This window comes from Opisthocomus hoazin, chromosome 6 (assembly GCF_030867145.1).
Source record: "Opisthocomus hoazin isolate bOpiHoa1 chromosome 6, bOpiHoa1.hap1, whole genome shotgun sequence".
In the NCBI taxonomy this organism is placed as follows: Eukaryota; Metazoa; Chordata; class Aves; order Opisthocomiformes; family Opisthocomidae; genus Opisthocomus; species Opisthocomus hoazin.
The window spans coordinates 54,240,204-54,262,704 of NC_134419.1; the positions used below are offsets into that span (position 1 = coordinate 54,240,204).

Consider the following 22,501-nt stretch of genomic DNA (forward strand, 5'->3'; position numbering starts at 1 on the left):
TCAAGAACTACTCCGCCTGAAGGTCACTTTTCCTGGGCAATAAGTGCAAAGAAACTTTCTCAACCACCTTGGCCCCCAACAAAGGGCACACAGGGGAGCCAAGGAGGGGGACAGGCACCAGCAAACGTGCTCAGCCCTCAAGCTGCTCGAGCACTCCCACAGATCCCAGCTGCTCCATGGGAAAGCACATTATGCCAGCAGAGTCCCAGCTGCAGCAAAAGCACACCCTGGTTTGAAAACCCCCCATCCCAAACTCCACATCCTGAATAGACTGGGTAAACGTATTCATACACAGAAGAACAGAGTCCACTGTCTGACCCAGCACAGCAAGCAAGTCTCACCTGCTTGTGTTCAGCTAGGATGAGAGGTTTGCAAAAAATATCCACTCCCTCCAACCCTTCCTTTTCAAGGATCGGGAATCCATTGCGACAGGATGTTTGATGCATGAGGCTACATCTTCCTGTGCACAAATACCATCAAGGAGTTCATGAATGCTGCTGTTTGCTTATATTTCACTGTCAGCACCACACTATTATTTTTGTAGCATGACTGGTACTGCATCTCTAACAGCCAACAGGTGCCGTAGAAATCGGGGTAAACCTTGAAAATACAACTTCATCCAGCACATTAACAAAAAAACACATATTTGTCATCCAAAGACAGCGCAGTCAAGCTGCATAATCTCTCTAGGATAGCATTTCTCCATAAATATTTCCCAGACATTCCTCTGGTGCTGGCAACATACTAGCAAGATGGGGTTTTTTTGCTCAAAGCGGGGTCAATCAGTGGAGCAGCTACCCAGGCTTGCTATCTACAGTACACACTGTTTTATCACTGTTGCTACCAATGCTGCAGATGGCTGGGCTGGTGATGGTGGGAGGTTTCAAGGAGGGGGAAAAAAGTCCTGGGGTTGACGCAGCCAGGGAATATGTTACTAACTACTGTTCCTCAGATCAGAGCTGACTTGCAGGGGTCAGCAAATTTAGCCAAGGAAATGCTAACAGGGAGTTTCTCTGCCCTTCAAAAGTTTGTGTTGCCAGCTTCCCAAGCAGAGCTCAGATCTGATCAACCCCTGGATTTGCTCTGGCCAAAGGAAATTCTGGACAGCATTTGCCGTAGGGTAGGTTGCAAATATGTATCAAAGGCTGTAAAAGCACAAAGATGACCTATTTGCAGAATGATTTTGCACAAGTAGCTGGGCATGAAGCTCAGGCCCCATCACCAGAACTGCACCACCGAGGAAAGGGCTGCCTCCTGCTCTTTTCTTATTCTTCCTCCTTTCTAATTTGTCTTGAACACAGACATTTGACTGTGGTGCCAAAGTCTCCATGAAGAAGGTAAAGAAGGCTATGAGAATGCCTACAGGCTCACAGTTTGTGGTTTAAGCTATAAAAGGTGTTTGGAACTTGCTTATTCAGAAGTTGCCCTTGTCCTTATTGGAGACCGAAGCATTTGGGACAAACAGTGCAGCACTGACTCTATCATTTCTGAGGGTGCCGAGGACATCGATGCAAAATCCATTCACAGCCTTTCTGCTGCTACGTTCTTCTCCCCACCAAGGCTGACAACAGACATGGGAAGAGCTGGTGAGGACAAGTCAAGAAGCCCAGCCGTTTGCAGGTGTAGCGAGCCATAGAGTAGGTGCAGGCAAAATGCCTACCAAGACCTGCCATGGGCTGGGTGGCAATTTCACAAACCAACGGCTCAAACAAACCAAATAAACCAGCCCAAGCCAAGACTAGCTGTGGAGTTGGATATGGACTGGCGACAAAAACAACTTGGTGGGCTGCCAGAGGCAAAGCCTACCCTGCATACAGGTAAGAGCCAGGACCATAAACAGCTGATACCTGAGCCTCTTGGGATGCCCCAAAAAATGCTCTTGGAGATACAGTTTCCAAGAATGGGTCTTCTCTGCATACCACATTCCTGGGAGTTTCTCAGGGCACGCCTAAAACACAAACCCTTTTCTCAAGGCCTCAGAAACCCTGAACAGGAGGATGTCTGCTAGGAAAGCTGCCCCAGACAAGGCACAGCTCTACCGTCCTCCTTCAAGTGCACATCAGGACAGGCTGATGGTGCGTGTGTTGCTCATTCGTTTGCTGGCAGAAGAGATCAATTCCAACAAGGAAGGCCCGTGAGGTTTATAGTCAGGGCAACGTGAATAAAATGAATTAATCATTTATTCAGTCAATTTTTGCCATCCCTAACAACGAGCTGTTAAAGAACAGACCACAAATTTCCCTAGTGTATTCTTACTTCAAACTATAATCTCTGTGGATAATTCTTTGTCTCCAGCTTGTTTAGAAAGCACAGACTATAAAACCTGAGCCGTTTTAGGATACAGTGGAGAGCGTACCCTTTTCTTCCCTTGCCTAAGCTGTCAGATCAAGTTTACAGGATGAACAGGGATAACTCCAAATCAGAAACCTGCTTTCTATTAGTACTATTGGCAGTGTCTGTGGAATACTCCTGCCTGTGACCTGTGCAGGAAGCCAACCCTCACGGCACACAAGCTACCCAGTAAAAGATTCAGTCCCCACAAACATGCCTGTCCTGTGCAACGTTTGTCCAGCTTGTCACAAAATCAAAGACCCACAGCAATACTCTATCAGAGAAAGACTCGCTTTAGGGAGTCTGAAGACTGTAGGAACGGTGACAGACGAACTGCTGCATCATTTTCTGCTCAGTGCTTGGTGCTTTCCAAGCTGGCTTGTCTGCCCTGGCATACAGCAGTCATTTGGATAAAAGGTGTGGATGAGAACAGGGATAAAATGTACAGTAAAAGATTTTGAAATTAATTTAAGAGTTTCAAGGGCAAACATGCTTTACTATAACTTCCCCTTCAGGACAACAGTCATCATTTTCTTTCCCAGATTTCCCTTGCAAATCCTTCCAAGCTCTTTTTTTCTCCCCCGACACTTGGAGCTGAGCTCCGGAGACCCTCTCGCACTCTCCCAAGCAGCCAGCGGGTTGCCTGCTCCCCTCCCCTTGGCAGCAGCCTGCTCTGCCCAGCGCTGCCAGATGGGCCATGCAAGCCCTCCCCGCCTCACCTGATCAGTCGCTCGCCTGCTCGTTCCTCTCAGATGGGACCAGACAACACCTTCTGCGCTGTGCCGCTCCCCGTACGGCTCCTTCCCTGCCTCCCCAAAGCAAAGCACCCCTGCCCTGAGGAAGGCGGGGGGAGGCCACAGATGCCCATGTCCCCGCAGATGGCAAGCCACCCAGGTAACAAACATGCACTCGGCCAAGAGAGAAAGGGAGGGCAGGGAAGAGGCAGATTTGCAGGCTCTGATCCCTGTTGCCCGACCCCCTCCTCTCACCCATTATGGATGAGGTAAATTAGCTGTGACACTCATTAGCTGCAGCTCCTAATTAGTGAAAATTAATATTGGTTTTGATAGAAGTGTTGGCTGAAGCTCTCCCAGGCAAAGGCGTTATTGACCTTGTTATCCCGTTTAATAGCAAGTTACATCACAGAAACTACTTCTCATAGAGTCGACAGATTGCAGCTGCCTCCCACCCTCCGCAGCTCCCTTCCCTGCTGCTCAGAGAGATGGCCCCAGCCCCACTGGTGCCTGCACCCATCCCTGGGCATATCCCAAGCCCCCTCCCCAGCAGCAGCTGTTTCCCATGGCCAGAATTTTTTCCACTGTAGGGCAACAGCTTTTTGAATAATTTTCTCCCTTTCAGCCAGGTAATAGTAAATGATGCAAGCCTATACCAAATTTTTAGGGCCATAATAGTCTCCCTCTGGAAAAGGGCCAGCCATCCCTCCTTGCCCATGGATATTGCTCTTCTCGACTGGCCTTTGGGAGAGATGGTCCCTAGCCCTCCATGTCCTGTCCCATTACCCCCCATGTTGGCCTGAGTAACTCCAGACTCACTACAGGACTTGCTTGCCACCACCTCTACTTGCAGTTCAAAATAGTAAACAAATGAGAATAGCTGCCATGCAATTATAATTACCATTTATTAAGGAAAGAAATAGGAGCGAAACCCTTGACCTCAGGGATCCCTGCCCTTGGAGGTTGGGAATCTGAAGCTGGCTAACCAGCAAAGTAACAGACACCACTAAACAAAAGGAAAACATTTGCTACCAAAGGTACGTATAAAAAAAATATGCACTGTTATTATTCACACATTAATAACAATAAAGATGTCAAACTGTCAGATACGAAGTTAATCTCATTCAGAGCACAATTAAAGATGCCATTATCCAACCACCTGGGGCCACTTCCGCTTTTACAACACGGTGGGTTCAACAGATAACAGGGATGAGCCCACGCCTGGCAAAGCAGCTCGCCCAGCCAACCCCCTCATCACCACCCTGCACAACCCTCCCAGCACCCTCCAGCCAGGGCAGCCAAATATCAATGGTGTTTCTTGCTCAAAAGAGGCTGCATGCAGATCTGTGCTAATAAGGGGGGGGGGGGGGGGGGGGGGGAAATTCCTTCATTTCTGGGATCATGTCCCAGTGAATATTATCACTCTGCCTGCCTCGATGATGCCACTGGATACAAGTTGCAGGATACACAAAGGGCAAACAAGAACCGAACCATCTGTGGCATCGCTGGTCCCTGGAGTGAGCTTATATTTCAGGGAGGGAAAAAAACCAACTACTGGAAAGCAGCATCTCCAACAGATTCCAGCTGATTTTACAGCAGGATACCCACCAAGCGCAGCACTTCTGGCTTTTGAGATGAACTAACAAGCTCTTTGTGAACAGCAAACGGACCCTGAGCCTTTTTTGCCCCCAGACTGCTGCTGCTGTTTAGGAAGCTGAGGCCAGAAAAGTTGGGCATTCACTGCTGAGTGCAAAGCCACAACCATCTGATTCCGGCCCTTATTGAAGAGGGGAAATTTTTGGACAAAGAAACCCTCTTCTGACCACCCTAGGACAGAGTCATTGGTCCGAAATCAGTGAGGACAACGGAGAGGCAGTGATTTATGGTCTGGACTGAAGAGCAGCCTTCAGTCTCTCACTGCACAATGGAAATTCAATTGGTAACCTGGCAAGGGAGAAGGCCAAAGATGCTGCAGAGATTTTGCCCACAGACAGGACTTACAAAGAATTACCAAAGACATTTCAGGCCATGTCAGCCCTAGCACTGCCCTGGTACTGCCCAAAGCATGTGAAGTTCAAGAGAAGCTCCTGACACCATGTGCAAGGAAACATTCTCTCATGCAAAATACCCCAGTCAGTTCTCCTCAAGCCCAAGGGCCTTTGTACCCTTTTTGTGGAGAAAGTCCAGCAAGAGCATCCAGACGCTAATTGCTATTTATACTGCAGGCCAAGCCAGCCTTCCCCACCTCAGCACAGCCTTCAAAGCCTACAGCTCCCACACACCTCCCCAGCTCAGCAGCCAGCAAGACAGACCAGGTTTCTGTGATATTTAGCACCACATACATGTACTACCGCTATGCTTTTTCAGTCTTGGATAGGGAGCCAGTATTTTAAATTTAGCCATAAAGGACAAAGTTAAGAAAATAGCCAAGGGCTGTCCTGAAAGCAAGAAATCATTCTCAAGCTATATTAATGGCATTCAGGACTCAGCTACACGTGTCCCATACAAGCCTGTCACCTGTGTAACATATAAGGTTCTGTGCCATGGGCTGGACTGGGGGTGAGGCACAGCAGAAGCAAGGCAGGAGACAGAGCCCACTTTCCCCATCCCCACCACCCAGCAGGATCCCAAAGCCATGCACAAGGATGTCCCCGAGAACCAGAGATGCTGCACCGAGGGCTACAATAAAGCAAAGGGCAAGACTGGAAACAGAGACATGAAATCACGCAGCCAGCTAATGGCTCACTCAGTCCAAAACTCCCCAAGCTGTCAGCATGTTTTTGAGCAAAACTGAAAGAATCCAGATTTTTCTAACAAAACAAAAGAAACTCAAATCAGTAAATTATATTTAAAATGCTCGCCTTCTGCACCTTGCAAGCTTGCTCTGCAACAGGACCAGACTATGCTGTCTCTTCTTCCTGAAGGTGTGAAAGCAAGAGAAAAAAAAAAAAAAAATACACCTCAAAAACCAAGCTCCTGGTTTAAAATCCAGGGAGGCAACAATCCCCGCCCCGGGAGACACCTTTCCTCCCTGCCGTCTGCCAGAGAAGGGCTGCAGTGTCCCAGCACCTGTGGGGCTCACCCTCCTCTGTCCCTCAGTCAGGGTCGTGTAAACTTGGAGGATCCTATAAATTTTTTTGGTTTCTGCAAGAGCATTCCGCTGCAGCATGATGACACCATCTTGGGAATTTTTGGTTTTCCCTTGCCCTCTCCAGTACGGAGCCCTAATTTATGACTCTTTCCCCCACCCCACCGAAGTACGCGGGTAATGGCTTCTGGCTGATGTGCTTTCTGCAAGCTGTCACTCCCAGCTCTGTACCTGACGGGACTGCAGACAACATCCCCGGGACTGCAACAGTTTTTCCAAGACAAAGAACAATTTGCAGAAGCCAGGGAGATTTTTTCCCCCCCCACCCTTTCCTTTTTGCCGCTAGGAAACCTGCTTCAGTGGGAGAGATGCATACACAGGATGGTGCTTTCTACGTGGTCCCCTCAGTTACCTGCCTTACCATTCCTCCATGCCGAGTTTTACATCGGTGCTCTTTTGTACAGAAATATTGTTTTTTCCAGTAGGATGTGTTTAATTCGATGTGGCTGTCATATGGGAAAAGGTGCGTTTCAAGAGTCAAGGTTTTCTGCAGCGCTGTTACTTATTTTACAGTCTTCTGCCATATCTATTTCTTCCCCTCTATTTCCCAAAATCATTAGTAACAACCATTAATCTCTGCCGGTGAGAATGCTTCTCCCCATACCCCAAATTGTTCCTCTCCCTTGGACTTTCTACATATTAGTCTTTTTCCCCTCCTGTTTTCAAATTAACTGCTTGAAACTGAAGAGCAGAGCAAGAAACAAAGCCCCAACACTGTTTGTGAAAGGGTATTACCTTCCATAATATGATCTCTCTCCTCAAACCTAATAATCAATTAGAAAGAAAAAAGAAAGAGGTTTCTGCGTATTCAGGTACCGAATCACCCTCCTAATTGTGCACACGCAGAAAGACAGCCTACGCGATGCAATCCAGGAGCCTCAACAGCGCAGGCATGTGACAAATCCATGCAGATGAATGGAATAAAATTGAGTTACTAACCATTAAATGTCAAGTGTTTGAAATCTTTCCCCCTTGCGTAAAGAGCAATATTAATAAATCTTTAAGAGAGGGAGCGCACAGAGCTTGTTCACTCTTCTGACCACCAGTGCAAACTGAACAGATGTTTTCATTGAGTTGTCCAACAAGGCTGTCTCCAGCTTTTTTTTACCCCCGAGTGGTTACAGTTAATTCAAAAGCCATCAACGTACAGGAACAGTTTGACAGAGGAACTAATTTATTAACTCCCCTTGCCAATCAAGCACATTAAGCCATTCAAAGGCAGAAAGGTGCATTAGTACATGCCAGCGATAGATTGGCTTAAAAGCCAGGAGATGGGGAGGGGAAGGATTCGGGCGACTACATCGAGGTGACCTCCCTGCGTGTCCTGTGGTCCCCAAAATTGCAGAAACTGTGATAAAACAAGCTTCCCAAGAGGCAACCCTGCCACCCACGCAACCAGCACAGCCAGGGCAGCGCAGCACCTATCAACACCCTGGCCCCAAACAGGGGATGCTAGCCAGGATAACGGCAGTTTTCTGCCTAGACACTTCCCAACACTGGGAGATTTATTCCGCAATCTCAGCGCCATGGCATATATACACATTTCCAGAAGGCTTCTCTTCTATCTGCTTATTTTCATACAGGAATGTGGTGGTTTTCCACAATGAGGACTAACTAAGAAAATTTTTGTGTTTTAATTGGGAAGATGATTTTGAGGCAGGTGAAAAGAAGCTGGACCTTTTTTTTTGGTTGGGGTTTTTTTTTGGCTTTTTATGACTTATTTCACACCAGGAAGCAACAACAAACTGGTAGGGGTGGGAACAGTTTGAATTTTTCATATTGTAAAGATAGAGTAATACTTCCATGGTGACCAATTATGGAAAGTTTAATTAAAAGGTTAATTTTTTACAAGACTAGAAGTCTGAAAATTGTGTAAAAAGAGTCATTGAAGTTATTGTGGGATACCTTTTGCAGCAGCACAGGAAAGCACCTCCAGCTGTTCCCCTACTCACACAGCTGGCTTGGGAGCTGGATGTGCGCCTCTGCAGCATTTCATGGATAAACTTCAAACTGTGCAAGCAGCTGGATGCCACCCCACTGAAACCATCTATTCCCAGCGCCCTTCACTCTATGCACCTCCCGCTTCACCACAGCCCCAGACTGGGAGCAGTGGGAGGACAGCAAAGCGCACCAAGACGTCAGAGGGTAACATGTAATGCTCCAGTGCAGCACAAACTTTGTGTAACGCAGGGGAACTGCCCTGCCTCCTCTCACATGTTCTCGCTTTCCTCCTCTGTCAAGAAAATTAGCCAGAGAGTGGTGGAACAGAGACATCTCAGATGAAAATACTATGTGCAAACACAGAAGTAGGGGGTAATGGAGTGCACTTTTTTTTCCTCCCCTTCTTTTTTAATGTAACACAACCCAAATATATCAAGTTCCTGATCTGGCAAAAAGCATAAGCCTGTTTATCGCTGTTTGCAAGCATAGATTTTTCATAATAGGTCCCATTGACGGACTCAAAGTGAAAACACAGCTCACCTTCCCCACCAAAAATAAAAATTATGAGCATATGCAAGCATTTCCCTACAGTACAGGGAAATACCCTTGGCCCATAATACACTCCCTTAGAATATTAATACCTCCACAAAGACATATATAGCACCTCCTAATTTGAATATATACACACATATACACTTTTCTCCCTGCCTGGTATTCTTCGCTTTACCAAGCTTGACTCACAATGCTGTCCCTGCTCTGTATCAGCTTTGTCAGGACGGGACCTGTTACCCATGTTAATGCCTCCAGCTGGCCAGGAAGAAGGCCCAGTTTCACCAAGCTTGGACAGTACCAGTATCCAAGCCTGGCCACTCCACGGTAACAAGGAGCGCTCTGTTGAGCACAGCCCAATACCCAGCAAGAAGCCAGCCCACAAAGGCAGCTCCTACAGATGGCAGTGCTGTAACTAATGCTATTAAAGTCATCTCAGACATAAATACCACCTCAGACCTCGTTACCACAAATACACACCTGTCTGTTTCTTTTGAAAAGGCTTGGCCCATGTGCAAGGGCTCACACACTCAAACGTGAAAGGTGTCGAGACCAAAGCTTCAAATGGTTTGATGAGGAAGTTACCAAAAGCAAGGTTACCCTGACATGTTAATTAGTCCATATTGCAAATATACTTTCTTCCTTCTCACTCTCTTTCCCTGCTTAAACATAAGCATTAATGTTATTGCCTATTAGCAAAGCAGATATGAAAGTTTAAGTGATTGATGAAGTGATTAATGACGCAGGGTTAAGGGTTTGGGGGGGAGCTTTTTTTCCCTTAAGTTTCCTGATGTTAGGAATAACTAATTTTCTAGCCTTAAGTTTTCATGAACAATGCTGTACTTTCTACAGCTCAACAAGTAATTTCATCAACAGGCCTTCTAATGAACAACAGAAAAAGGACTTGAGTTACACAAGAGCTGAAATCCCCTTCTTTAACTACTCTTCAAATATTGTCTTTCATTAGGGTCATTACTGCACTTAGACACAAGACTTCTCCTTTGCAGAGCACTCAAGAAGCCTGCAAATTCAGTTTTAAACAGTAAATAGCCATCAGATGACAACACTGCTTTCAATTGGTACTGAAGACGAAGGTGATATTCCTATAGCATCCCTTTCTAAAGGGGAATATTCACACCCACTCTCAGCGATGCCCATAACGAAGTTCACGAAGCAGGTTTGCTATTCAAAACATATCTCAGTCTCTCTCGCAGTCAGACTAGTGTATTCCTTCGGAATTATCCTTTGCAAAAGGCCAAATCAATTCTGCTAGCTGCACACACGCACACAGCCCGCCGGAGCGTTGGACACGTACACGTTCTCACTGTCAGCCCGAAGGGGCATGCCGGTTCCAGCCTTCGTAGGGAAAACGGGCTGCACGTACCTGCTGCACCGCCAGCCCCAAAGCCCAAGACCACTCAGAGCAAAGGCCACGTAAAATAGCTCAGCTTCGCATGCCTGCCACGGACATGCAGCCTTCTGCTTGGCACCAAACGCAGTCCTGTTGACGGGATGCTTTTAAAAGCAGAAAAAGCAATGTTTCCCCAAACCTTACCAAAGGCAGCAAACTACTTCTGGCCCCGGGAAGATGAGTTGTTCCCCTCTCGTCCTTTGCTGAATGGGCCACATAACCTCATGGAAAGCTTACAGGAAACATCCCAGGCTAGACCCCAGCCCAGATTTAACCCCTGCTGGTGTCCTCCCCTATGATCTATGGCTAAAAATGTCCACCCAGCAGCAAACCATGGTCTACCTATGCTTGCCAACTGACGTTTTGCCTGTCAGATAACCAGGAAAAAAGCCTTACTGAGTTTTTAGCATTATGAAACCCTTAGCATCATGTCAGTGGTAACACAGTGGGGCAGCTGGGACACCTGCCGTGCGGTCTCCAAACTCTGTAGCCAAACATAGACAAATTTCTGTCAAGCACTGGCCTGCTTGTTTTGCTATACATTTGCCCTCTTGGCTGGAGATTATTTACATGTAGCAGCATGGCTACATCATCAGCTGAAGCTGATCTGAAGCAACACCATGACAAGGGAATAGCCTCCCTTGCCCTTCTGCACCATCTCAAATCCTATGACTTACATGTCCACATGATCTTGCAGCTCTACCATCATGCTTAAATGCTGGTCTAGCTGAAAAATAGCTTTATAGACTAGAAGAAAAAAAGAAAGATCTGTGAACAAATAGATGCTAGCTGCATCCTAAGCATATAGTGTTGGTGTAACTGGGGTGGGCAAAGGTCCTGTGGCTGTCACCTTCCTCCCACTTGCACGTTCCTACCTTGCCTTCCTGAAAGGGTATTAGCTTTTCTTTGGAGCATTTTCAGAGCTGTTTCAGCAAACTAACACACACACAAATACAGGGGTAGTTTTCCTGCTCCCTCGGCAGGTGTGAACAGCTCAGCACAGCCCTGGCTGCAGGGAGGGCAGTAACGCATGCACGGCTGGAGCCAGTGAAGCTGGATGAAGGCTTAGCCACTGCACAACCACCCCGGATGGAGCAGCTCTACAGGCGAGGCAGGTGGTGCCTTTAACTAGACCAAGCACAGGCACAGAGGCCCTTCCCCATAAATTCAGCTAAGACTGCAGTGACAGCAAGGAAGCTCCTGGCAGCACCAGCGTGAAGAGGGCACAGCACTGCTTTAACACACATTTCTTACAAAGAAGTAGGCTTTCCCAAGCTCTCCATCCACTCTACTGCCAGTGCCACCATGTTTTCCAAAAGCAACTTCCAACTTGCCAAGTTTTACTAAAGCCAGCCTACCTTATATCATTCAGAAAGGCTCTTGCATAGCCCTGGGCTCCCAAGGCACACTGTGCTACCTTACTGCTTTCAGGGAGTTAACCCTAGGCTTTATAAAGCCATCCTCTGTGCTCTTCTAAGCCACACCTCCTTAGCACCCAGTTAGCACCGCATTAATGGCACGCCCACAGTCTTTCTGGTCTTACCCACTGTGACTTTTAACCCCATGGTGTACAGAGATTAAACAAATTTTCTCTTTTTAGCTTCAGTATTTAATTTTGAGCAAGGGGGATGCAAGAGCAGATATGCTAGGGCAGCCCCCCCTCTCCAGCAGTAGCTGCATGCCCCTGCAAGTAAGGAAGGAGGCCAGGATACACCAAAGGGAAAAGTGTCCTGTGCTCAAGCACTCACAGTCCCCCCCTCCAAAGCTGTCCCCAACAGATGGCCCGCAAAGCCTCATGCATGGATATCTGGCCCAGATAGCTCTGGAACAATTTAATGAGTCCAGAAGTATGCAGAGACCAGAGCCAGAGCTGTTTTTTTTACTTTCCAGTGATGCATTAGGCAAGTGCCATCACAGAGGAGCCCAGATACTGCAGATGCCTACAGCTGTAGGATCAAACGAGCAGGCAGGGTTTAGCCGAGACAGCCCACGCTCAGTCACACGCAGATAACCATATCTTCAGCAGCAGCTTGAATGGCCCGGCATCCCCAGGGACCCTACCCGGGTGCCAAAGCATCTGGCTGCCCAGGACCAGAGCACCGCAGTGAAAGGCTGTGGCAGAAGAGATGATTGCCTTGGAAACTACAGATACAGTGCAGGGAGGATGGCAGCTTTCCCTGCCTGGAGAAGAAAAGCCCTCTGGCCTGGTCGTTGTCTGGGATGGAGAATCAAGTCAAGTCATCCACAAATATCAGAGGGATACGCTGCCTCAGACCCATTCGCAGAGTTACCAGTGAGCACCCTGCCAGCTAACTAGCAAGTTCCTCTCCCAGTCCTCTTGTGAAATAGTTCTCCATCCCAGAAGGCCCTGAAAGGCAAGAGGTGGCATTCATCAACTTAATTACTTTAATCACCACCAGCCAAAGCAACACACCTACACTGCAGTGGTGCTCGACTATCCCTGGCCCCTCTCAGGCTGCAACAATTTGGGGTGCACAGTAAGAACCCCAACTCCATGGGGAAAGTCCACTGTGGCCCATTTTGGTGAAGTAGGTCTCACAGAGCAAGGTTCAGCTCAGTCCCTCAGAACTTGGTGGAGAAACATCCATATGTTCTGGAGTCCCTTATGTGGTGTGGATTTCACCAGAAAAAATCAGCTTTCCTCTCAAATTCCTCATGACTTCTCCTTCGAGCAGAGGAGGTGGCCTGCTCAGTGTAGCCCACCCTGGAAGGGCTCCAGCTTGCCCTGGGAAAGCATAATCTGAGCTGCCCGCTACAGAAAGTCAACCCACAAGATCATAAATTTGTCAGGCAACAAAACTCTCCTGTTCAGTGCCATGAGCCAGACTGGGGTTCTCAAACATCCAACAGCATGGCCAACAGACAGGCAAGTGCCTAAGCAAGATGGCTTCCACATGCATGCTCCCTGTTAGAATTCGTGACTTTGTCAATGATGCCAAGAGATTTGGGTGTCTCCAGAAATCACCCGCTCTTCTACTGTATTTAAGTGAAATTCCTGCAAGAGCATTTGGAAGTCACGACCTGCAAGGCCCCAAATGAGCAGGGCTTTTTGTAAGCTTGCAAAGCTATACCCACCGTGTTCCCAAAACACAAGCTAGTCACAGTGCCTTTACCGGCTCAGCAAAAGTTACACATAGCAAAGAGGGGCAGAAGCACGTAAAATTCCCTGTCACTCATGCATCTTGCTTTCCGAGCCCTGGGGATGGAGAGCACAGCCTGTGCCTTCCGGGAGAGACATAGAGCTGAAGGGAAAGAACAGGGGGGCTCTGAGCACAAAGCACAGCCCTGTACATTGCACACATGCTCTTATGCTTTCAAGCCCCACTCTGCCTCCATTCATGTGCACGTCCCCACCTCCTTGCATGCACCGTGCTCAGCAGCTCCTGGCCACATATCCCCGTACATCATGGTGGTACCGAGCTGCTGAGTCAGGGAGCACGCAAGGCCTACAGCCTAAAAACCCTGCACCCAGCCAGGCTTCAAGTGCTGAGCCAGCACCACTCGGGGCTGTCACTTGCTAGCAGCCCCAACCATCAGACTTGCTGAGTTAGAGCTTCTCCTTGGCCCCATGCTGTCACAGGTTAACAAGCGGGAGGAGGGGCTGAGGCAGCCAACTTCAGGGGACCCAGGGCTGAGCATCCTACCAGGCACTGGTGGCATCCCAGTGATGCTCAGAGGAGAGCATCCTGGTGGGGTGGAGAGCCGAGAGCCTCAGCTGCACACTCTCCTGCCCAGAAATAACTAAGGGAATCAAACAGCAGGCAGCCTTGGCAGAGGCCCCAGGGGAGACCAGCCTCCCCACCTGCCAGCCAACTCAGGCATCTTCACCAGCATCTTCTCACACTCACATTGCCCAGGGGGGGGGTTTGGGGGGGTGGTGGTCAAGACTTGCAACTAAATCCTGGCAGGTTTCCCCCTCTGCCATGCACTGCTTGACTGCAGCTGGCTTTACAGAGATCAGTTCTCCAAATTTAGTCCCCTCTCCCAGTTTTAAGCAAGGCATGAAGAACCAAGCTTTGATAGGCAGGAGGGGCACATCCCCAGTCCACCCGGGCAACCGTGCCCCTGACACAGTGTGGCCTGAGAGCAAAGCCAAGTGCGGGCTATCAGCTCAGGTACAACAATTAAAGAGTTTCCCACTCTTAAGACAACATTATTCCAGTGATGCTAAAATGTTATCGCTAGGATGGAGGGAAAGTGGAATTGCACTCGTCTGAATGGCCTCTTTTGTCATGCATTTCGCAAGGTGTTGAGGCATAAAAAGCTTTCAGAGAAACTCGAGTGAATCCAAGCTAGGTGGTTATAAGGCTAGTTACAGAACTGACATGATGGATCATCTTCATTTTCCCGTTCCTGTCCTGCATACAGCAAATCCATTTGCTGGGCAATTAGACTCCAGTTCACTACATTATGCTAAGACGATGTTCCTTTTGCAGTGGGGGGACCCCAACCAAGAGAAACCAAGAGCACTGCCTGCCCATCCCCACTTGCTGACAAATCCAGGGCTACAGGTAACCCCACCTGTGGCAATGCCACCTCCCTGGCATGCCGGCGAGCATCACGCCTTCCCAGAGACCTCCAGCAGCTCACCTAACATCAATATCCACGCTGCTCTTCCTTACCCACAGCCCTCTAAAAGGTTTGGGATTAAATGAAATGGCCCTTGGAATGATCTTTCTTAAGGCAGTGAGCAGCGCAATAAAGACGGACGGTACCTCTCCTGCAAACTCTTCTTCTAAGGGCTGTTAACCAGCCAGTACTTCTGTTTTCAGAGTAAAACACACCATGATCCGGCTACCAGCAGCTGACATGGGCTATCCTGCTGTTCCACCTTACCCGTGCCACCTCAGCCCAACCAGTCATTAGACCTCCTCCTCCTCTCCAGGCATCCCCCCCCTTCTCCTGCAAATTTCTTCCGCAGCCCCTTCAATTGCTTTCGCCTTCCTCAAGCTCATGTCTCCTGTTCCCCACGCTCCCCCTCCACGTGTGTGTGTTTTGTGGCTTCTGGGTGCAATAACTGACTAGAGGGTCAGTCCACCTGAAAATTGCTCTCCCCTGACCTAAACGAAACAGATGGGCATTGATGATGTTTCGGGAGAAAATAATCAGCCTGGACTGGCAGCAGTGCCAGCGTCTCCCTCGGCCCAATCTCGCCTAATGAATTCCGAGCTCTCTGTCTTAATAGCTCCTGACAAGACTAATTTACTCTTGTAAGTGATTAGAGGGGGAATGATCTCTTAATTGTCGCTTAAGATTGCTTTCGGCAGGCGGTGAGCGGGGACAGCTCCGTTTGGGGCTAGGTGAGGCTGAGCCCCCAGCCACCGTAGGGAGGGGAGGAGGGGGCTGCACGGAGGCATTCGCTCAACGCCACGGTGATGGGCACACTTCTAACAGACCCCGAAAAAGGAGCCACATTTTTTCTGGGCGAGAAGCACCACATACAGTTCTGCCACTTACACCCCAGTCAGGATATAAGAAAGGTGTTTCCAGATGATGTCTTTTTTTTTTTTTCTTTAAATTAATAAGTCTAGCTCCAAAAACATCTAACAACAGCAGAAAACACAGAAATGCTATTTGTCAACACTTTCAAGGCTGACATTTCCCTCTGGTGCATCTGGAAAGAAAATCCCAGGGTGCCAATATTCTTAAGAGTGAATTTCATTTCTGTAGAGTGTAATACAAAGTCCAAAAAAAAAATTCAACCCCCAAAGTAATTCCAAGAACAATTTTACTCGCACAATATCTCACTGGAAAGCAGACTGTCAGAAATCTTCTCCTATTTTCTGCCAAAGCAGAAGTTCAGTCCAATTCCCATAAGGTATTTCAAGCTCAAGTACTTGACGAAACATGTACTCTGTGAGGAAACATTTCCCATCCAGCTCTCATTCCTGCTCTAGCACAGCTGCTTCCTTCCCTGGGACTTGTCCAGGGCACAGCTGGCACGAAGTGTGTTTGCAGGGACACCAGCTATCTAGGGGCAGGGAGCCTACCGAGAGCAAAGCAAAGAAACCAGGTGTGAAGTGACCTGTAAAGGGTGGGCTTGCTGAGCAAGGCTGTGAAAAATGACATGGATACAAATCATCAGAGGGAAGAAAAAAAAAAAAAAAGAGAAAAAAATTGCAATTAAGTCAGGTCCTTCCTTTCCTTACATTGTTTGCAGCTTGCCTTCTGCAGTGCTGTGAGTAAAGACACCCGAGCAGCGGTTTTCAGTATTATTTCCCATTGCGAATAAACCTGAGCATCACTGCAAGACAGAACTCCCCAGGCAGACGGCTGTGGCTCCAGCAAGCCTTCTCCTGAGGATGTATCTCTGCGCAGAGCTCAGCTACCAGCCAGGAGCTTCTACACCATCTACCCAAAACTCGCCACCAAGACTCCATGTCCTGCCTCCTTGCTCAGACACCACCCCAAACCCCACAAGCGGGACACTGTGGACCGCAAAAGATGCAACCGAGGGGACGCCCAAGAAGAGACAGAAGCCTCAGCCGGAAGCCCTGGTTGAGCTGAGCAGTCACTAGAGGAGACCTCTCCAGAGTCCTCCAATCCTTGACAGTTCCAGTGATGACTTAGGTGCAACAAGAGCCCTTTTTTAAGGAGGCTGCTGCTCAGCTTGCATGGTTGAATGCAGCAGTAGATGCGAGAAGGGGCCCTCCATAGCCTCCATCCTACCCGCCCTCCACTCCCAATCGATTCCTCCCGCATTAAAAGCCAGTCACAAGCCCTGATTGAAGAGCACAAGTTTAATGGACTGAGAGCCTGGAAAGAGGCTGAGAATGACCAGGTCGATTTTTGCATTTACTAAAACGCAATCCCTAGCTAAATAAAGAAAGAAAAATAAGCTACATCTGTCAATCAAAAGAAAAGCATTTCTTTAATCCTTTTCCATCAGGAGGTCGGCAGCAGTGGACCCCTTTCCCACAGGCACACACCCCACTTACCCACGGGAGTATCCTCATTGATCAGCAGGTAGGTGTCAAAGAAGTAGTTTATGAAGTACGGCAGCCGATTGCCCCAACCTGGGAAGAGGACAAAAGCAAGGCGTTATTTCCCTGGCACGCCATGCACAGGCCAGCGCAGCTAGGAGAGGCTGGGGGCAGAGATGCACGCTTGCTGCTTGGCATTGTGATGGAGAGGGGTACCCCTGAGACGAGGGCTAACAGGAGGACAGAAAGCCTCGCGCAGTCCCCCATAGAAGCTGGTTGTGGAGCTGCTTCCCTCCACCGGCCTTTCTTTTTTTAGTATTTTCTTTTGCAGGGTGGAGGAGAGGCGAAGAGAGAAGCCAACAGCTCGGGCACCAAGAACATCAATTATTGTTTTAGTGCATGATTAATACCCTCACTTTGTTCCCACGGTTGAGAGCATTTTGCCTTGTCAGCCATCCCAGCAAAACCCAGTGCGCCTCCCATCACCCAATTGCCTTTCCCTCTAATTGCCTCCTTTCACCTTTAATAACCAGGCTCACTTCTTTCAACTCCCTTTTTTACGGAGCTAGAAGCTCACAAGCCTGCCCCCAGACCGCTGCCTCATTAGGTGACAAGAGACAAGTGCAGAGCACGTAAGAGAAGGACCGCAGCCTGAACCAGGGGAAAAGTCAACCAGGAAGGATGTACCATTCAAGGGACGCAGGAGAAGAGGTGCCAGGAGAGAAACACAATTTTCCAAGAAGGTTTGGTGTTGACCAGGCTCCATCTGAGGGATGGGTTTTCCTCAATATGCAGCTGGAGCCGGCCAAGCCTGCAGACTTTAAGAAACGCAGTTTGGCTGCCAGGCATCAAAACCAGGGCTGCGCATGGGGAAGCGGAGGTTTGAACTGATCTGGCCAGAACAGTTCACACCAGTTCATGGGGAGTCCCAGGAGCCAGTCCCGGGAGGGGAAGATGCAGGACTGGGGTCCCAAGCATGGCCCCTTGCAAGGGGACTCACTGGAAGTGACAGGGCATCACTTCCCCACTGTGACCCCTCATAACTGCCTTTGGTGCGACCAGAGCCAAAACCAAAAATTATGCAAGTATAAAAAAATTGCCAGCAAAGTGGCAGCATGACTCCACCTCACAAACCCCCACTACACCAGATGCAGACCCAGCCAGGCTCCTTGCAACACAGCCATTACAGAGCATCATCGCCATCGTTACCCCAACCTCGCTGCAACAGCGAAGCCATAGTTTCAGGCAAAGAGGTAGCAAAGCCCGGATGAGATCAGGTCTCCAGGTTTCCCTCCTGACCGCGCTGCACTTTACAGTCACCCTCATGCCCTGCACTGCAGCATCCCACCTTAAGAAAGAACCACCAGAGTTTCAGCATCCTCTTCACCTGCCCAAGCTCCCAACAGAGGGAGATGTTCCCAAGATCTTTCAGGCACAACTCCCAGCTGCTCAGCACCCGTGGGAAACCTGCTGGGGGAGGGGGGGGGGTGGGGTGGGCAGGCGCCGGATGGGGGAGCTGCCTGGGCTCCTCTGGGGCTCCCTCCGTGACAAGACACGGATTTTCAGCACTGCCCTCTTTCCCGAGGCACCGGGTTTGTTAAACACTTCGAGAAGTAGGAAAGCACTAGAGGCTGTGGTCTTGCAAAGGCACATTTAAATCTCAGCCTCCAGAGTTAAGTACCTGGAAAGAAAATGAGAAGGACCGTGACAAAATAGGTTTTTTTTAGAGCTAATGGCATCTCCGGAGGCTTCGAAGCACACTTGTACCTGGCTGCCGTGCCAGGGCCAGCAGGATTTGAAGGGGGCAGATGAGGCTAAAACACACCAAGCAGCCCTTCCCACAGGGGATTCACTTCTGCAAACCCCTCTATTTCAAAAATGTATTTCTTGATATCACCAGTATACTAAAAATAAGTCGCACCTTCCAAATCCAGCTACATCAGGTGCTGGGAAGAATTCAAATGGCCAGTCTGCGAGCGTACAGGATCTATATGTTAAGAGAGGAGGGCAACTGGCACCCAAGAGCTGGGGAAAGCTGAAAGAGGGTCCAGAGGCAGGATTTTGCCTTGGGCTGCAAATCCCAGGATAAAAAGCAAGGCTGTCCTTGCAGTGCGGGGCTGTCAGCATGCAGAAAGGCAGTGTGCAATGGGAGGGGATGGAGATAAAGCATCTGAATGATACAAAAATGTAGGTCAAAAGATGCATGCTGTGATGAATGGAAACTGTTCCCCAAAAAATAAAAGGGATGCTGTGGCTGAAGCTGCAGCCCCATCAGCCCTGTCCTTCTGACCAGCCCCAAAACTCACACTCCAACCACAGCTACCTCCAGCTCCCACAGAGGCCAGACCACTGCAGAGGGCTGCATCCTTGGGGCACCTTCAGGAACCTTCTCACCATCTCAGATCTCGCCATAAGTTCTTAACCTTGTAACCTGGCAGCTGTCAAAGTGTGCCTTGCCAGTCTGTGAAACACAAGACTTCCACACATAGGTCCTGCCACCTAATCTAGGATCCCAGAAGTTTTCCTTTCACATTTAACCCAGAACTGTCAATGTTTTGTTGGCTTTGGGCACACCGATCCTTTCACAGAAATTGATTACTGTATGTACTGCAACGTACTGTGTCCAGGTCTGGAGACCTCAGCATAGGAAAGATGTGGAGCTGTTGTAGCAGGTCCAGAGGAGGGCCACAAAAACGATCAGAGGGCTGGAGCACCTCTCCTAGGAGGAAAGACTGAGAGAGTTGGGGCTGTTCTGCCTGGAGAAGAGAAGGCTCCAGGTAGACCCAGTTGCAGCCTTTCAGTACCTGAATGGGGCCTACAAGAAAGCTGGAGAGGGACTTTTACAAAGAGCAGGTAGTAGTAGGACAAGGAGTAATCGCTTTAAACTGAAAGAGGGTAGATTTAGATTAGATATAAGGAAGAAATTCTTTACTATGAGGATGATGAGGCACTGGAACAGGTTGCCCAGAGAAGCTGTAGGTGCCACCTCACTGGAAGTGTTGGATGGGGCTTTGAGCAACCTGGTCTAGTGGAAGATGTCCCTGGCCATAACAGGGGCATTGAAACTAGAGCTTTCAGGTCCCTTCCAATCCAAATCATTCTAGGATTCTATGAATTTGGGAATCAGTCACACACCACGTCGCCTGGAAACGAGTTCACACTTTCCCAAAGGCATTGGTGTGCTTCAGCCATCATCTGTAGCTTCACCTAATGAATCATCAGCTGGATTTTCCTTCTGCAAGACTGCCACAACCAGCTGGCTATACTCTGGGATACACCATCACTGCATGCCTCAACACAGCTCTTGCCCATGGTACGTCAGCAAGGTGCATGGCAGAAAGCCATCACTTCCACCACACACTTGTAACCCTTTATTCCTCGTTCACATGCTACCAACAGGTTCCAAGGGATCATGATCAATGTTCTGATGTGCTGAGAGGTTTCTTCCCTCTGTGTGTCTTCCATGCCTGCTCCACGTTATTCACATAAAATCTGCTGCTATTTTGCCCTTCAGAGTCAGCTCTTGCATCCTTGACCACTGCTGATAGGAGAGCATGCTAACCAGGGAGCCATTCTTCTAGCTAGCATCCCTCAGTCCCTCCTAACTTGGAGATGATGAAGGTCTCTGCCCACCTCTGGTGACGGCAGCAGTAGCTGGGTAGGAGTGGGCAGACTCCACTGCCATGCCAGAGCTAAAACCATCTTCTTCCAAACACCGAGCCCACTTGGGCTGCACTTCTGCATTTACCCTAGCTAACTGCTGCACCAGGAGCTTTGCAAGTCTTCTGGGAAGAGGAGCTCCATCACCAGCAGTCTTCAGGGTGTATGGCATGGTGTCCATGCACCTCTCCTCCTGATCCCAGGCACAAGCATTGTGCCAGAGCTTGCTTAGCGAGAGCTGGCACTCCTCAGGGAGATGACAACCAAGCCCTGGGCAGGGCAGGGTTTAGGAGAGAAGGGCTGACACACTGCTGATTTGCAAGCCTCTAAAACTCCATTTCCCTGTGCTGCCTCTCGAAGGCTTTGCTGCTTGCTATTGCCTATCTGCTGCGTCCAGCCAGGCACCCAGAGCAGGGCTGTGCACACACCAGCTAGGGGTGCTGCAGCCAACCGCACAGGGAGGCATGAAGGAGCAAGTCCCCAGCCAGGCAAGCAAAACCCTCCATCCCACCTCCAGTGTGACATACTGGACGACTCGTGGCAAGACATCTCTCCAGGGGGCAAGTTTTAGGAGGCTCACACTGGGGTAAAGGACTCACTGGGTTGTCTTTTTTACTTATTTTTTCCCCTTCCAGAGGAGTGACAGGGCAGTTAACTACCGATGCTATACTTGATCCAATACGAGACCAGGGGGAGATTGACTGCGCTTGTCAGTCACAGCTAATGTCATCCACTGACTGCTTAATCAAGCTGCCAATCTGGGCAAGCCGTCTTGAGGTTTTAGTATGGGGGGAAAAGAAAAGAAAAAAAAGCCTTTATTCCAAAGGGCACAGTGCTATCAAATGGACACATGCTTGCTATTGTTTATCAGCAAGCACCACACAGGCACACACCCCCTGGCCTCCCTCTCCCCCCACGAGCACTCAGGGGCTTTAGTCCATTCATGCAACAATCCCAATTTTCACGGGGCTTTGCCGTATGTTTACAGTACTTACGCATCCCAGGATATGCCAAAGCTCGGCCTGAGGGGTACATTTGCTGCACCAGAAGGCAGTTGTCCCACAAGCTCCCGCCCAGCAGCCAGGCTGGACCCCACATTACCCCACATGCCAGGGAAGACGAAGAGCATCATATGCTCGCAGGGCAGAGCCCAGCAGTGGGGGAAAAGCTGACCATGGAGGCTCTGCCTACCCAGAGCCCTGCCCTTCCCTCCAGCTGGAATTAGAAGAGAGGTTTTGCAGCTCAGAAAGGAGTTATTTCCCACACAGCACATATTAAAGCACAGTTCAGGTAATAATTTTGCTGCTGAAAGCACAGGGAGAGCCCTGCCAGTAATACCTCTGCTGTTGAACAACTGACAAGCTTCTGGTTTACATCCTTGCCTTTTATCCACTCTCTCTAATTTCCTTTAGGTTTTATTTACATAGAATGACCTAACGCCATGTATATGGCCAGGTCCACCGCTGGCTTTGACTTTGTGAACCCACATCTGGAAGCTGCCAAGGTCTTCCCACTGAGATACACCAGGAGCATCTACCACCGTAGGGTTCACCAGCACATCCTTCTCCTCCTCCAAGCCCCTTTCCAGTCCCACCCGCTCTCCCCCAGGAAGGGTCATCTGATGCCACCTGTGCCCTTTTACTGACTGCAAGAAAAGCTGCTGCACAGCAGTACAATGTGCAGGTCCCTGGGACTGAATGTGATGGGTGACCTGTTTAGCCGTGCCAGCCACATCTCCCCATCGCCCCAGCAATGCTGCTCTGCCTTCAGATATTCATCAGGA

General features: G+C 49.2%; 1 protein-coding gene across 6 annotated transcripts in view; it reads right to left on the reverse strand.

Moving 5' to 3' along the window:
* The window catches only part of CDH23 (cadherin related 23), a 213,765-nt gene that overhangs the window by 179,404 nt on the left and 11,860 nt on the right, over positions 1 to 22,501 (reverse strand). For all 6 annotated transcript variants that reach the window (XM_075423156.1, XM_075423157.1, XM_075423154.1 and 3 more), the window contains exon 3: positions 17,074 to 17,151. In XM_075423156.1, coding sequence (XP_075279271.1) covers positions 17,074 to 17,151 — 78 coding nt within the window. The remainder of the gene's footprint in view (positions 1 to 17,073; positions 17,152 to 22,501) is intronic.